The sequence below is a fragment of the Hesperophylax consimilis genome, chromosome 24 (genome assembly GCF_061612785.1).
Source record: "Hesperophylax consimilis isolate HC1 chromosome 24, BYU_Hcon_1.0, whole genome shotgun sequence".
Classification (NCBI taxonomy): domain Eukaryota; kingdom Metazoa; phylum Arthropoda; class Insecta; order Trichoptera; family Limnephilidae; genus Hesperophylax; species Hesperophylax consimilis.
In genome coordinates, this window is record NC_142859.1 from 10,245,828 (window position 1) to 10,259,285 (window position 13,458).

At 33.7% G+C, this 13,458-nt stretch overlaps 1 protein-coding gene across 1 annotated transcript in view; it reads left to right on the plus strand.

The window, feature by feature from the left end:
- LOC149411887 (endoplasmic reticulum metallopeptidase 1-like) overlaps positions 1-13,458 on the plus strand; it is a 48,713-nt gene that overhangs the window by 15,094 nt on the left and 20,161 nt on the right. Inside the window, exons 5-12 of the mRNA XM_089646441.1 lie at positions 1,266-1,393; positions 2,656-2,784; positions 5,597-5,717; positions 5,809-5,963; positions 6,673-6,820; positions 7,500-7,649; positions 10,050-10,178; positions 12,873-13,096. Of these exons, the coding sequence (XP_089502567.1) occupies positions 1,266-1,393; positions 2,656-2,784; positions 5,597-5,717; positions 5,809-5,963; positions 6,673-6,820; positions 7,500-7,649; positions 10,050-10,178; positions 12,873-13,096 (1,184 nt within the window). The remainder of the gene's footprint in view (positions 1-1,265; positions 1,394-2,655; positions 2,785-5,596; positions 5,718-5,808; positions 5,964-6,672; positions 6,821-7,499; positions 7,650-10,049; positions 10,179-12,872; positions 13,097-13,458) is intronic.

Genomic DNA, 13,458 nt, shown 5'->3' on the forward strand with positions numbered 1-13,458 from the left:
CTTTATTTCAAATAAATCCATTTCAAATGGAAATGCAAAATGCAAAATGGGTATTTTCCATTTTGCATTTTAAATGCTTTTCTAAAAACCATTTTGTATTTTGCATTTTAAATGCTTTTCTCAATGCATTTTCCATTTGAAATGCTTTTTGCAACATTCTTCCTACTATCTCTACTCATCTATTTTTCATAAGCCCCAAATATCAGTCGGTCCTCAACCTCGCTATGAGAGATAATTTCCATTTGTCAAGTTGCTCCCTGGTAGGAGCCCTGGCAATTGAGTGAAACCATTACAAAAAATACTTATTCAAATACTGAACATGGGCCCATGACGCTGTAATATTAAATGTTAGATATAGTTTCTATGTTTTTACGTTTTTTTTTTTTTTTTTTTTTTTTTTTTTTTTTTTCCTGGTTTGAAATTTTTTATTTTTTATTTTTTTATTTTATTCACATTTAAACCCGCTAAACTACTTATGTAGTTTGGCAACATTAGTCCCGCGCAAATTTTTTGTGGTTTCATAATCTGTAGTCGTGGTGTTTGGATTTACCATCATGTATAATGTTTGTTCTACATTGATGTCCATTATTAAATGACAAAATTGTTTAAAAATTCTATAATTATTTTAATTGTTTAATAATAAATAATACTAATAATACTTGGATGACTTGTATAGCGCCGTTTTTGTGCAAAAACACCTCAAGGGCGCTGTACAAACTTATAATACATTTCTACAGTGATCTATGTTATTACTTAACTATTTATGGAGAAAATATACAGTACAATACTTACCTGGTAGGTCACTTGAGATTAACACTTAATTAACATTATCCAATTGTTTATTGGCGAAACTTAGATATAGGATTTAGGACTTAATTGAAAAATTGAATATAACTGGACTTTCTCTTAGGATTGGTATATTTAATTTAAGGGTACGATGTTTGACCTGAGAAACCATTTTGCATTTTCAATGCATTTTGAAAATAGGTATTTTGCATTTTGCATTTGAAATGCTTTTCTAAAAACCATTTTGCATTTTGCATTTTCAAATGGAAAAGTTTTGACCCATTTCCATTTTGCATTTCAAATGGTTTTGGGTACCCATTTTGCACATCTCTGATGGTTAGTTAGTTAATTTTTTCAGTTATGGTTATATATTTTTTAATTAAACTCCAGTAGTCATTTTATTTATGTATATAATATAAAGATCTCCCCAAAATATTTGTAAAATAATAATTAGTACTGATTTTAATTTGTTTATCTAGGTGCCTCTGATGATGCTATATCTTGCGCTGTGATGTTGGAGATAGTGAGAGTTCTAACGCAGTCAGAAACACGTCTTAAACACAACGTTATCTTCTTATTCAATGGGGCTGAAGAGACCTCATTACAGGTAGGTACACATTTTAACTATCAAAGTTCATTCTCTCACTTACCGCCCTGATGAATAATCACGAATCAAAACTGAAAGATTGCATGAAATGGCTTTAGCCACATTTTGTGACCAAATTGAAATAGAGAGGAAGAAGATGGGAAGTACCCGGCTATTGAAATCTAGTCACCAAATACGGATAAAGGTATTTCAAACAACAATTTGATTCTGAATGAGACAAGAAGAAGATGGTAAGTACCTGGCTATGTAGATCTAGTCACCAAATACGGCTAAAGCCATTTCGAGCAACAATTCTATTCTGAATGGTGATATTTCGCCAGGGCTAAACACAATATCTAAGATTTCACATATTGAAATTTTTAGAGCACAGGCATCCCTGTTCTACCGGTATTTCAATGAAAGATGCTCCGAGGAACTAGCGTCATTGATCCCAACATTTGTAAAGGGTTGACATTTGTCACATGATAATGTATTGTTTCTACGACTCGTTCTTGAGGTCAACAGCTCAGCTGTGGAACGATTTGCCGCCCTCTGTGTTTCCTCCCTCCTACAGCTTGGGTTTCTCTAAGACCGTTAACTCCTTCCTCTCCTCAAAAGACCCTCCACACAACATCCCCAAAGATGACACTGGCCCTGAGGGAAATTATTTTTCTCAATTCCGCTTGTATTTATTTATATATAATTTGTACATTTATTTATAACAATTACAGGTAATATAGCCTAAAACGTTATAATTGTACCATTTATGCAGTGCCATTGCCAAAAATCTCGCAAATGCGCTATAGGACACAAAAAATAAATCTATTTTTTTATTTACCGCATTCAAAAAGCACGTAGCTCTCCCCACAGGTGAGTTCATAAATAAATTAGTACGGCTTGCTCTACTATATAGAAGATTGTGATGACGTCCTCGAGAGTGAGACTCTGGTACAAAAAAATTTAATATGTGTGCAGTATAACACAAAATTTCATAATGCAGACATTTATAGCAATAACTTTCAGTAAAATCGATCAGAAGTAAAGCGTACGATCGTAAATTAATACATGAGTATGGAATTTATTAGAGACATCTCCTATCCTTATCCTATATTCCTCTTACTCTCCCTTTTGTTTAAAACCTTCTAATTAATATTAAGACATAATAAAGCTACAAATAATAAACATCTTAAGCATAAGAAACTTTTGTAGCTTAACCTTAATTAATATCATATGATTGTTACTTATAAATAAATACTTATTTAATGACTTGTATTTAATTTCAGGGTTCTCACTTGTTCCTGCAACATAGATGGTCCAAGACATGTCGAGTTGTTTTGAACCTGGAGGCCGCCGGGCAAGGAGGGAGGTCTATCCTCTTCCAGTCGGGACCCAAGAACTCTTGGATCTTCAATGTAAGCAATAATCATCTACTTCTTTGCTATAAGTCGTCATTGCGACATAATAATAATAATAATACGTATTAGATCTATCAAAAAATTTATATATAAAGATGCAAAAGTCGGTCATTTTGAATACATGTAGGATAACGAAAGATTTTTTAAATATTTATGTTGAGGGATCAGTAGGATTTATAGGCCCTATTAGGAGTTCTACCTAGCCGAACCCTCTGATATGAAAATATCTGGAGTCGGTGAATTTTTTTTTCCCATTTGATCTCTGGTGATTTGACGTGTTGTTGTTTTTGTATTGTTTTGTATGTATTTTACTTATATAATGTACTTGCATAATGTTGATTGACTAGATAATCATTTGTGGAAAAGTGTGTGGAAGGGTTTAGTTTTTCCTATGGGGAAGATTTAACCCGGACAACAAAATCGGAAGCATAATTGGATGACTTGTATAGCGCCGTTTTTGTGCAAAATCACCTCAAGGGCGCTGTACAAACTTATAATACATTTCTTCAGTGATCTATGTTATTACTTAACTATTTATGGAGAAAATATAAAGTACAATACTTACCTGGTAGGTCACTTGAGATTAACACTTAATTAACATTATCTAATTGTTTATTGGCGAAATTTAGATACAGGATTTAGGACTTAATTGAAAAATTGAATATAACTGGACTTTCTCTTAGGAATGGTATATTTAATCTAAAGGTACGACAGCTTAAAAAGGTAAGTTTTTAGATTAGACCTGAATTCTGTTGGACTTGTTATGGATCTTAGTTCCGGAGGGAGTTTATTCAAAGCCTTCGGCCCAGATACACCGAAATCGCGATCACCAAACTTAGTATTTGGCTTGCGCTTAGGTTCCATCAGTCTGCCTACAGCTGATGATGTTGCTGATCTAAGAGTTGGCTGCCTCATATGTACCAGTGTTTTCCGGAACGCATAGTTCAGAGATGTAGGGTGGGGCCATTTCATTGATGGATTTAAACACCATCCAGCACAGTTTGTACTGGATTCTTTCAGGGCACTTGAGCCAGTGAAGGTTACAAAGGTGTTCTGAAATGTGCGAATATTTTGAAACCCCGGTTATGAGCCGTGCTGCTGCATTAAACACTGACATATGTATAAGTTAAGTTGATAGAAGTCGGGGTCAACAGAGGAAAACATGGCACGATCAAATACTTCGGTCGAGTCATGTCAACAGTCTGTGAAATTATGTATGAGTGCGAATGAAGCAAGGAGTGTGTACAGAGACAGAGTTGCGTGACGGTCTAACATCACTGACTACGCAGCAATATATATATATGATTTTTTAACACACATCATATGTGTGTTTGTAGCACTGAGAACACGGTTTATTCGCACACATATATGTGCCCATGGTGACGAACAGGTTATTACAAATAATTCTATGCCACAAATAATTTTACATAGACACAGATGACAGTAAAAAATTTCTATTACAAAACAAACTGCATTTAAATCATTTTTTTAATCTTTTTCATTGATAAAATTGCAAAGTTTTTTGTATCTCCTGAACATTTTAACAAATGGTTCTTCCGCGGTACTGGAACTACACTAATATGACCATAATATGGCTACTAGGGAATGCAATCCCGCAAGAAAATGTCAATCCAGGTATTTGCGGGACTGAACAATATTAGTCCCGCTGGATCCAGGTATTTGCGGGATCCAGTAGAGTGGACTTAGATATCTAATCAATCGTATAATAAAGACTTAATACCTCGATCTACCAACCACGTTTTTAGAAATTTTAATTTATACCTATAATAAAACAAGTTCTTTGTGACATTTTAAATGATTTATTAATAGGTATACCTTTAGTTTGACATAGGTAAAATTTAAGTCATAAATTGGCAAAGAATAAGATAAGACATAACATACCCGCCTCGGAACAGACTTTGTCTAGTGAGGTGGGTAAAAGAAATCTATGTACACAAATGAAAATAAAATAAACGCTTGGATTGCCGGCACTGAAACTGAAACACAACTAAAATTTAAATATAAATAATAACTTTCACACGTTAAACAATATTCTTGTACAATGAGCATCATAAGTTTAATTAAACATTATTTTGGAAATAGCTTCGTAAAAAAGTTAAAGTATTAACAGTGTCATCTGATAAACGGCTTCTGATATTGGACACAAGGTAGCCAGCGGCTGAAAAAGCTCCTTCAGCTTCCACGCTGGTTGGCACGATAGTCATTAGCGCATTGTAAGAGAATTGAAGGTATGTGCCTTTTTCCACCGGACTCGAAGTAATTCAGAGTAAGTGAGGGTAAATCTGTAGTTGCTCTCTTTCAGCTTTAAAAGATCTTGAATAACCATCATTTTTAGTGTCTTGCTGCAATTCATAACCATTAAGTTGATTTAATTAGACGATGTTGTTAAGTTAAAACCCCCGGCTTTAAAAAGATCTCGCAAATCCGACGAGGTACAGAAAACTCGGAATGGTGTACCATCTTTAAACACCATTCGTGATACCCTCTTTTCGACGGTATTGTTTTCGCTTGAAAAATGGTCAGTGATTTTATTTGTTGATGGTTGAGGTTCACAATGACCCGATGTGGAAGAACTGGACGTCGATGCAGTTGTAGAAGCTTCTCTGTAATCCCACCAGTCCAGCGGGAACCCGCAAAATTTTCGACCGAGATTAGTCCCGCAAAATGTCTGCGGGATCTTGGTATTTCGGGATCCCGGTATACCGGATTGCATTCCCTAATGGCTACGATACTAGTACACTTTCAAAGATTGCTCTATAATTTATAATTTGAATGTGACTTCTTCCAGTACTATGCTCGTAACGCACCCCATCCTCATGGACTTATTGTTGGAGAAGAACTCTTCCAAACTGGAGCCCTTCCTTCAGACTCCGACTACCGAATATTCAGAGACTATGGAAACATGCCTGGTAAGATCACGAGAAAAACTTATTGTAAATATCACCTCACATAATATTAAAACAGAGCTATATATAAATATGTATGTTTTTTTAATTACAGGTTTGGATTTCGCTTTTAGTCGCAATGGATATGCCTATCATACCATATATGATAAGGAGGAGTACATCCCCACAGGTAGCCACCAGCACATGGGAGACAACACCTTGGCCATGATTAGAGCACTTGGATTTGCTCCAGAGATTGAAAACATCCAGGTAAATTTTTTAAACATGTCGCTTGACCTTTGAGGTCATAGACATAAGTAACAAGAAGGCATGAAAGCGTTCTGACTGTCATTGACCACTATGACCAAACTGTTCAGACTATCAAAGCTGCTGTGCAATGAAAGTTTGGTGCGTAGGTAGAAATAATGTGTAGCTGCGATTTGGAGTAATATGGGTCGACGATATTTCCCTCACATTTGTGCGCGCAGTTTCATAATAATAATTTATTTTTTTTAAATTATGGTAGAAAGCAGTCACTTTTTGGTTCAATATATTAATGAAATAAAACAATATTTTATTTTTTATTTTTATTTTTTATAATATTGATTACATTTTATGCTTTTGACTGTCCAACTAGGAAGGATTCCCATTTTAGGAATGATAATAACTTTGTTTATAACCACGAATTTAATAAATAAAATAACAAATTTCTATAACATGCAACGGGGTTCATACAGTTCATAATTATTATTGATAATGTAATTGAAAGTCTCAAGGAAGATACTGTATTTTTACCGTATTTACTGTGGTAAGTAAAAACGAAGTATCTTTGTTGAAAGTCTCAAGGAAGATACTGTGTTTTTACTTTCCACTGCAGAATAGTTTGTATGCTGGTCTGCCTAATATACTGTCAAGTCACCCCTCTACTGTTCCAAAAGCACACATTTTTGAGATATTAACCAGGACTCTTTGTTACCAGGAACATTCAGAGGGACAAGTGGTGTATTTCGACTACCTGGGATGGTTCATGGTTCGGTACTCAATGGGAGCTGGCATTGCAATCAACCTCATCGTGATACTCATATCCATCTTCAGTGTGGTGGTCTTCATTGGTCGCATGTCTGAATGTAAGAATTATGTATTTCTTTATAAGTGATCATTATTTTTTATTCTTTGCGTCTATATTTCTTGGGTTCTATGTCCCCTGTCAAAATGTTCCCAGTTTTAACTTCCCCAGTTAAAATGTGCACAGTAATAATGCTCCTTGCCAAAATGTTCCAAACCTAACCTAACTTAACCCAACCCTTTAATAAATGTATTTATTGTTATTGTGATATTTCCACTGTGCGACTAAGGAACACTTTAGCAGGGAACCTTTTGAGCGGGGACATTTTAACTGGGGACACTATTACTGAGAACATTTTGACAAGAAAAATTATTACCACGAACCAGATAGGTACCGGTCACCCTTTATTTAGCTCGGATTGAGAAATATTTACAATTTATTTTTTATATATTTTATTTACATTTGTGAAGTTGCTATCTGGTATTAATGTACCGGAAAACCACTCAATGAATGTATTTTACAAGCCGAAGATCAAAAAGCAACTGAAATTCCACACAGCATCCTCAAAGATGACATAGGCCCTGAGTAAAATTAGTTTACTCAGAGCTTCCTTTGTGGAGCTAATATTAAAATAAAACTTTACAAAGAGGTGTTAAAATAAGATATATTTTTTTAAACATGATAAAATCAAGTGTAAAACGGAGCATAACATTATTTCATAAATATGTACGGTATTGCAGGGCAATGGCTGCCCCAATCAATGGGCAAAGCTGGAGAGCTGTGGAACGAGAAATTCAACAAAGATAACGTAAAGACTAACAGTGCCATGTACTCACACGTGGGAAAAATGAATGGACATGCACAGGGAACTTACAGCGGAAGCAATCAAGGTAATTTACACACATTTTATTCGGACGTGGCTTATTATTTTTTGTACGAGATAAAATTGTGTCTAAAGGTGTCGATGAATGATTTTTCCAGTTACAGATTTACCGTGAAACTAAGTATGTACATGGCATAATCCCCAGCCTATGCTCTCGATTTCGTCCTGGGGAAAGACGAATCGAAATTTTGCTTGAAATGGTTTTAGCCATGTTAAATGATCAGATCTGAATAGTCAGATACTTTCCAAACTTCCTCTTCCGCATCTCCTTTCCCTCACTGACACGCCTTTAGACATTATGTTATCTACAGTTTGGAGTGTTTTGTGTTGTTTTTTAGACTCATAAATAATGAGGTTATGTTGTTTGAAATAACAGGCATTTTTATTTAGTTTTTTTTTTGCACTAGAATAATTAACTAAAACACAGTACACTGGACTCCCCTTTTCCACGGTAGATACGTTAAATATTAGTGGATAGGTTTCCTTGTATTATAATAAATTCAGGATATCAAAAAACAAAATCACTATCAGATAATAGACAAACCCGTTTACACACATTTGGTATGACATCGCTTTCGTCGCTGAGCCTGTGGAACATTTCTTTTCAAATTTTCGTGTTTACTGGATTTAAACAAAAATTCGGTTATCGATCGCTGACTCTATTTCTAGTTCTTTGTATGACTTGGTAACCAGCCATACAAGCGGCAAATCACATTGAAATTGTAGAGCTCGTTCTACGTTATGTTCACTTCTTCCCCACGCACGAAATTCCCCCACACTTTCCGCATACTTCTCTGCGCGTAGTACATACTGAGTAGCGAGGACATGCAAGGAATGTAGCACCATGTAAAAAGGGAGTCCAGTGTATAATATTATTTTATTTTATATCACCATTTATTTATATTTTATATGTCGACCCGATTTTATTTAGATTCAAAGATCAAACTTAAGCCAAAACGTAACCCGGTTGGCTTAAAAAATGAAAAAATAGTGATATAAAACCAAGTTATGTAATTTATTTTATTTTTAATGCTACACCAAGAGTTTGCTTTCAAATAATAAAAAACAAAGTTTGACAGTTTATGTAACATTGTAAAGGTGTTCACATACTTACTCAAAAGATACTTCATTTAAATTAAGACTAATTTTGATAATATGAATCATTTAGATTATTTTTAATCACCGATCTATAATATCTTTGCAACATGCGTTAGCTGTCTAAATGATTGATGAAATTTCAGAATGTGTTAAGAAGGTACCTATTTCGATAGAACCTTCTGATGTGGTTAAGTAATTAATAAAATGATTATTCATTAATGTACCTACCTATTTGATGGATTAAGATTCACCATTTAAATATGTATTATACATATATTTTCTTTTATATAAATAAATTATATATATTGTAACACTACCTCTCATACCCTTGCTTTGTGAAATTTGCACACTGTCTTGACTTTCTAGGTTATCGCAGTTATTTTACCTCGAAACGTCATTTTCATAAGCACTGAAGGATAAACCAATGAAAGCGTGTTGTGGATATGTCGTTTGCCCGAAGTAAGGTCAATTTTCTTTTACTTCGTTTAAATCGGTCAAACATTTTCAAATACCAATACTTTTTCTCAAACAGAAGATCAATCTAGGTCTTATGTAAAATTAGCAAAATCGGTTGTCTGTCAAATCACACTTCTATGGTTATCTGATCAGTGGATAGGTAGGTACCTTAGTTCTGTTCAAGTATCTTTCAAGTCTTAGGGGGTATTTCACTATCTCTGATTATGTTCTGACCAAGCACTTATCCGCGGATTAGTCATTTTTTCGTTTTCACTATATCTGAATAACGCTAACGCTCGGGTTAAAGTTAGATTTGACTAAGCAGTGCTCGAACTTCACGTTAGGCGCTATTCCTCGAATCAAAGATGGCGTCAAAACATTCCGAGTTTAACAGCTGAGAAGTGAGTCGAATTTTGTAGAATGAATTTGAATGCTTGTATGATCCATCCTGAATTATTTGATTGTGTTCAAAATAAGAAACAATGTATTAATTCGACACGAATCTATCTAAAATGACCTGATAATCAACATAACATAACCAAACAAATGCACACTTCGCGGTGTACGGACTGTGACGCATGACAGCCGTGGCAGTAGATGGAGTAACTGCAAACATTTTGCGATGTTGCCAGACTATTTCGAGTGTTATCTATCCGGAAGTTCGAAACAATGGTGAAACGGTCGCCGTTGAATAACGAAGTTATTCTGATCTTTAAATCCAGCCAACGGATAGCTAGTCAGATATTTAGCCCGACATAGTGAAATACCCCCTTAATATGAATATTTATTCTTTAGGCTACTGACTTATTTTTTAACAAATGTTTATAAAAACAGTTCCCCAATGCATGTTTAGGTGATGAATCCATCCGAAATGCTGAACGGAAGACTAGCACTAAAAACGAAGAGAATGTAGTGGAAAATGGCACAACAGACAGTAAAGCAATACTCCTCCCAACACCGAGTATTTTCACTCAAAACCCCTGTAAAAATATACAAATTATTGAATCAACAACATCGAATTCTTCTTTTTTTCTCTTATTTATGGGAATTCTCAGTAATAATTTGTCTTCATTTCTCTCTAATTTCTATATTCTGTGCCTTTGTATGCAAATTATTAATTCAACCGCATTGAATACCTTCTCCTTTCTTATTTGTGGGAATTCTCAGCAATAATACGTCTTTATTTCTCTCTAATTTCTATATTCTGTGCCTTCATATGCAAATTATTACTTAAACTGCATTGAATAACTTCTCCTTCCTTATTTGTGGGAATTCTCAGCAAAAATTCTTCTTTATTCTCTCTAATTTCTATCTTCTGTGCCTTCCTATGCAAATTATTAATTCAACCGCATTGAATACATTCTTCTTTGTGGGAATTCTCAGCAAACCTTTTATAATTCTACCTTATTTCTATCTTCTGTGCTTCTCTATTCAATATCAAAATTAATTCCAGCATCTGGAAAATTTGTGCTTAAAAGATATCAACATTTCTCTTTCTCAAACTTATGTTAGTTGTATTACTCACATTACTCTGTACATCTTGTATGTATTATTCTATTCACATTACTCTGTACATCTTGTATTTTTCTAGTCACATTAATCTGTACATCTTGTATTATTCTATTAACATTATATTGTGCATCTTCTTTTTAAATCTCTGTTACTTCTCTTTGCTCTATGTATTACTTATCTCTTATCTCTTAAAAGAAATGCGGAATCTAATAAGTAGTTAAGTTACCAAATAACCACTTATTTTTATTCAAACTGTAAAATTTATTTTATATGTATATGCATTCTGTCTATTTTAACTGTAAATGCTTACTTACTTTTAATTGTATATTATCAATGACTTAAAGCCAAGACATTGTATCTCCACAATTTGGTGCAAAATTACTTATGCACTGAGGAGAAACCAGATTATTTGTGTCTGTAAATATATGGCATCTCTAAATGCACACCATTCCAGAGATATTTACATATTTCAACATATTATATCATATTTCCGAATAATTCAAATTTTAGCTTAGTTTGTCTTCAAATAATGATTTTGGAGATAGAATATCTTGGCTTGAAAAGTCATACTTATTTTTTTATATAGTTTCTGCTTTACTATCTCCTGGGAAATTATTTATTAAGCATGCTGCTTTCTTTATACAAAATGGTGGTTACTTCTGACAGACAAAATATGAAGCAACATTCAAATTTTTTAAATGCAATATTTATTAGAAAAACACAGATTGCAACAATAGCGCAGAGTTAGCGGAAGATCCAGGCGTTAATAATTTGTAGTTGCGACAATAACTGTGTTTTCTAATGTGATTTGATTATTAATGTTGCTTCAATATTTAAAATATTGCTTTCTCTTTTGTAAACAAGCTAAGCATGGATTTTACTGCAATCACTAAATTATTTTTAAGGCTTTTTGATAGTTTATAAAAATGGCTTTATAAAAATGGTTGGCGGATGGATGTTGGCTAAAAAGGGTGACAATAATTTCTATTTTAGCGTTGGTATCAACAACTATAATAACTTGCTTAATTCATTAAACATATTTTTACTTTTAGTAACACTTATACCTCACATAATTTTAAAATGATTGTCCATAGTTTTTTGTTTGTTTTTAAATTTAAATCTTCAAAATTAATCTCAGATGTTTGATAAATAATCATAATGAATAATTTTATCATCGTTTGAAGTTCTTAACTACACTAAATTCAAAATATTTTTATGTCAGTTTCCAATAATTTAAATTTAAAATTAGAATTTTGTAAATTATTCTCATAGTTAGTCATAAACTGAGACCGGATTATATGCATTTTTAAAATTATAATCTATTAACCGCGTGCTGGAGATTGCCCAGTGAAATGGAATAAAAAGTTCCGCTCTACAAACAAGATAAGCAATAACTGTAATCTGCTGGTATTCGGCAAAAGGGTGGATGATTTGTATGAATACCGTACCGTAATACGGGGCGACTTCTGAATCATGTGACGACTTTGATCATCGCCTATAATATTTGCAATAATTCTGGCTAGGTACCACTCAGGTATTACTCGCTTCTTTTAATGACTTTTAATCAGGTAATCAATTGATAGTTGATTTCTAGTTATATTTAAACATATTGTTGGTTAAATAAGAAGCTGTTTTTTAGAAGATTTCAGTGACAGAAAAATTTAATTACATTTTATAAATTCCTCAACGATTACAATAGGGTCATGTCACTTATATTGTAAAGCATATCAGTATAATAACCGAACAGGAATTTTTTCTCAAATTTTTTTGGGTTTGGCGCATCATTGTAATAAGCTTATAAAATCATGTTATATCAGTCGCCTCACCGATGGGTTTACAATTTTTAAAAATGTACATAATTCAATAGTTTAAACAATACATTATTGATTAAAGTCACCCTATTTTACTGTATTTCAAAGATTTAATAAATTAGCAATAAAAAAAACCAACAACAACCCTGGAACCCTGATACAATGAAAGCATTTTTCCCTTCGAGGAATTACCCTAGCTGACCTTCTTAAATCTGATATTTTTATAAACCTTGCAGTTCTTTGTTTTTGTTATGCATATTTTAAATTTGCATATAATTCGATGTCCAGTTGTTATAAATTGAAGTTAATCCATTATTAACCATTGTACTAACCAATTTATGAATGACATTCAGGGTTGGCATGGATTGAGTTGGCGTACGCTGTGGGAGCCAGGATTGGTGGCATGTTGGCGGGTCTGTTGGCCACCGTGATAATGGCCGCCATAATTGATGGCTCGGCGTCTCTGACCATGCCGTGGTACAGCAACGTGTGGGTTATCTTCCCACTGTTCTGGTGCCCCTGCTTGGCTGGATGCGGAATTGTACCCGTTGTTATCGATTGGTGGAGAGACAAGAAGGTAATTATTACAATATTTTCACATTTCAATTTTGAAACGAAGTGGGAACCGTCACTTTTTCTTTGTCTATTTTTAGGATTTTATCCAAAAAGTGTATTTATTTGAAACAAACTGGGATAAACTCTTATTTCTCTTCTAATGGCGAAAAAATTCCATATCTCCGCATGATAGAAAAAAAAGATAAAAATACTATTAAAATATATGGATACCACAGAAAATTACACCGACTTTGATGCTAACACTAACAAAAGTAGTAAATAACAAGCCCTAATAATATTAGGGTATCCCAATGTTAGGGAGCTCCAACTCCAAGAGTTGGGAGTTTCCCAATTGAATGTATCGGCTGTATCGGATAGAAAAAT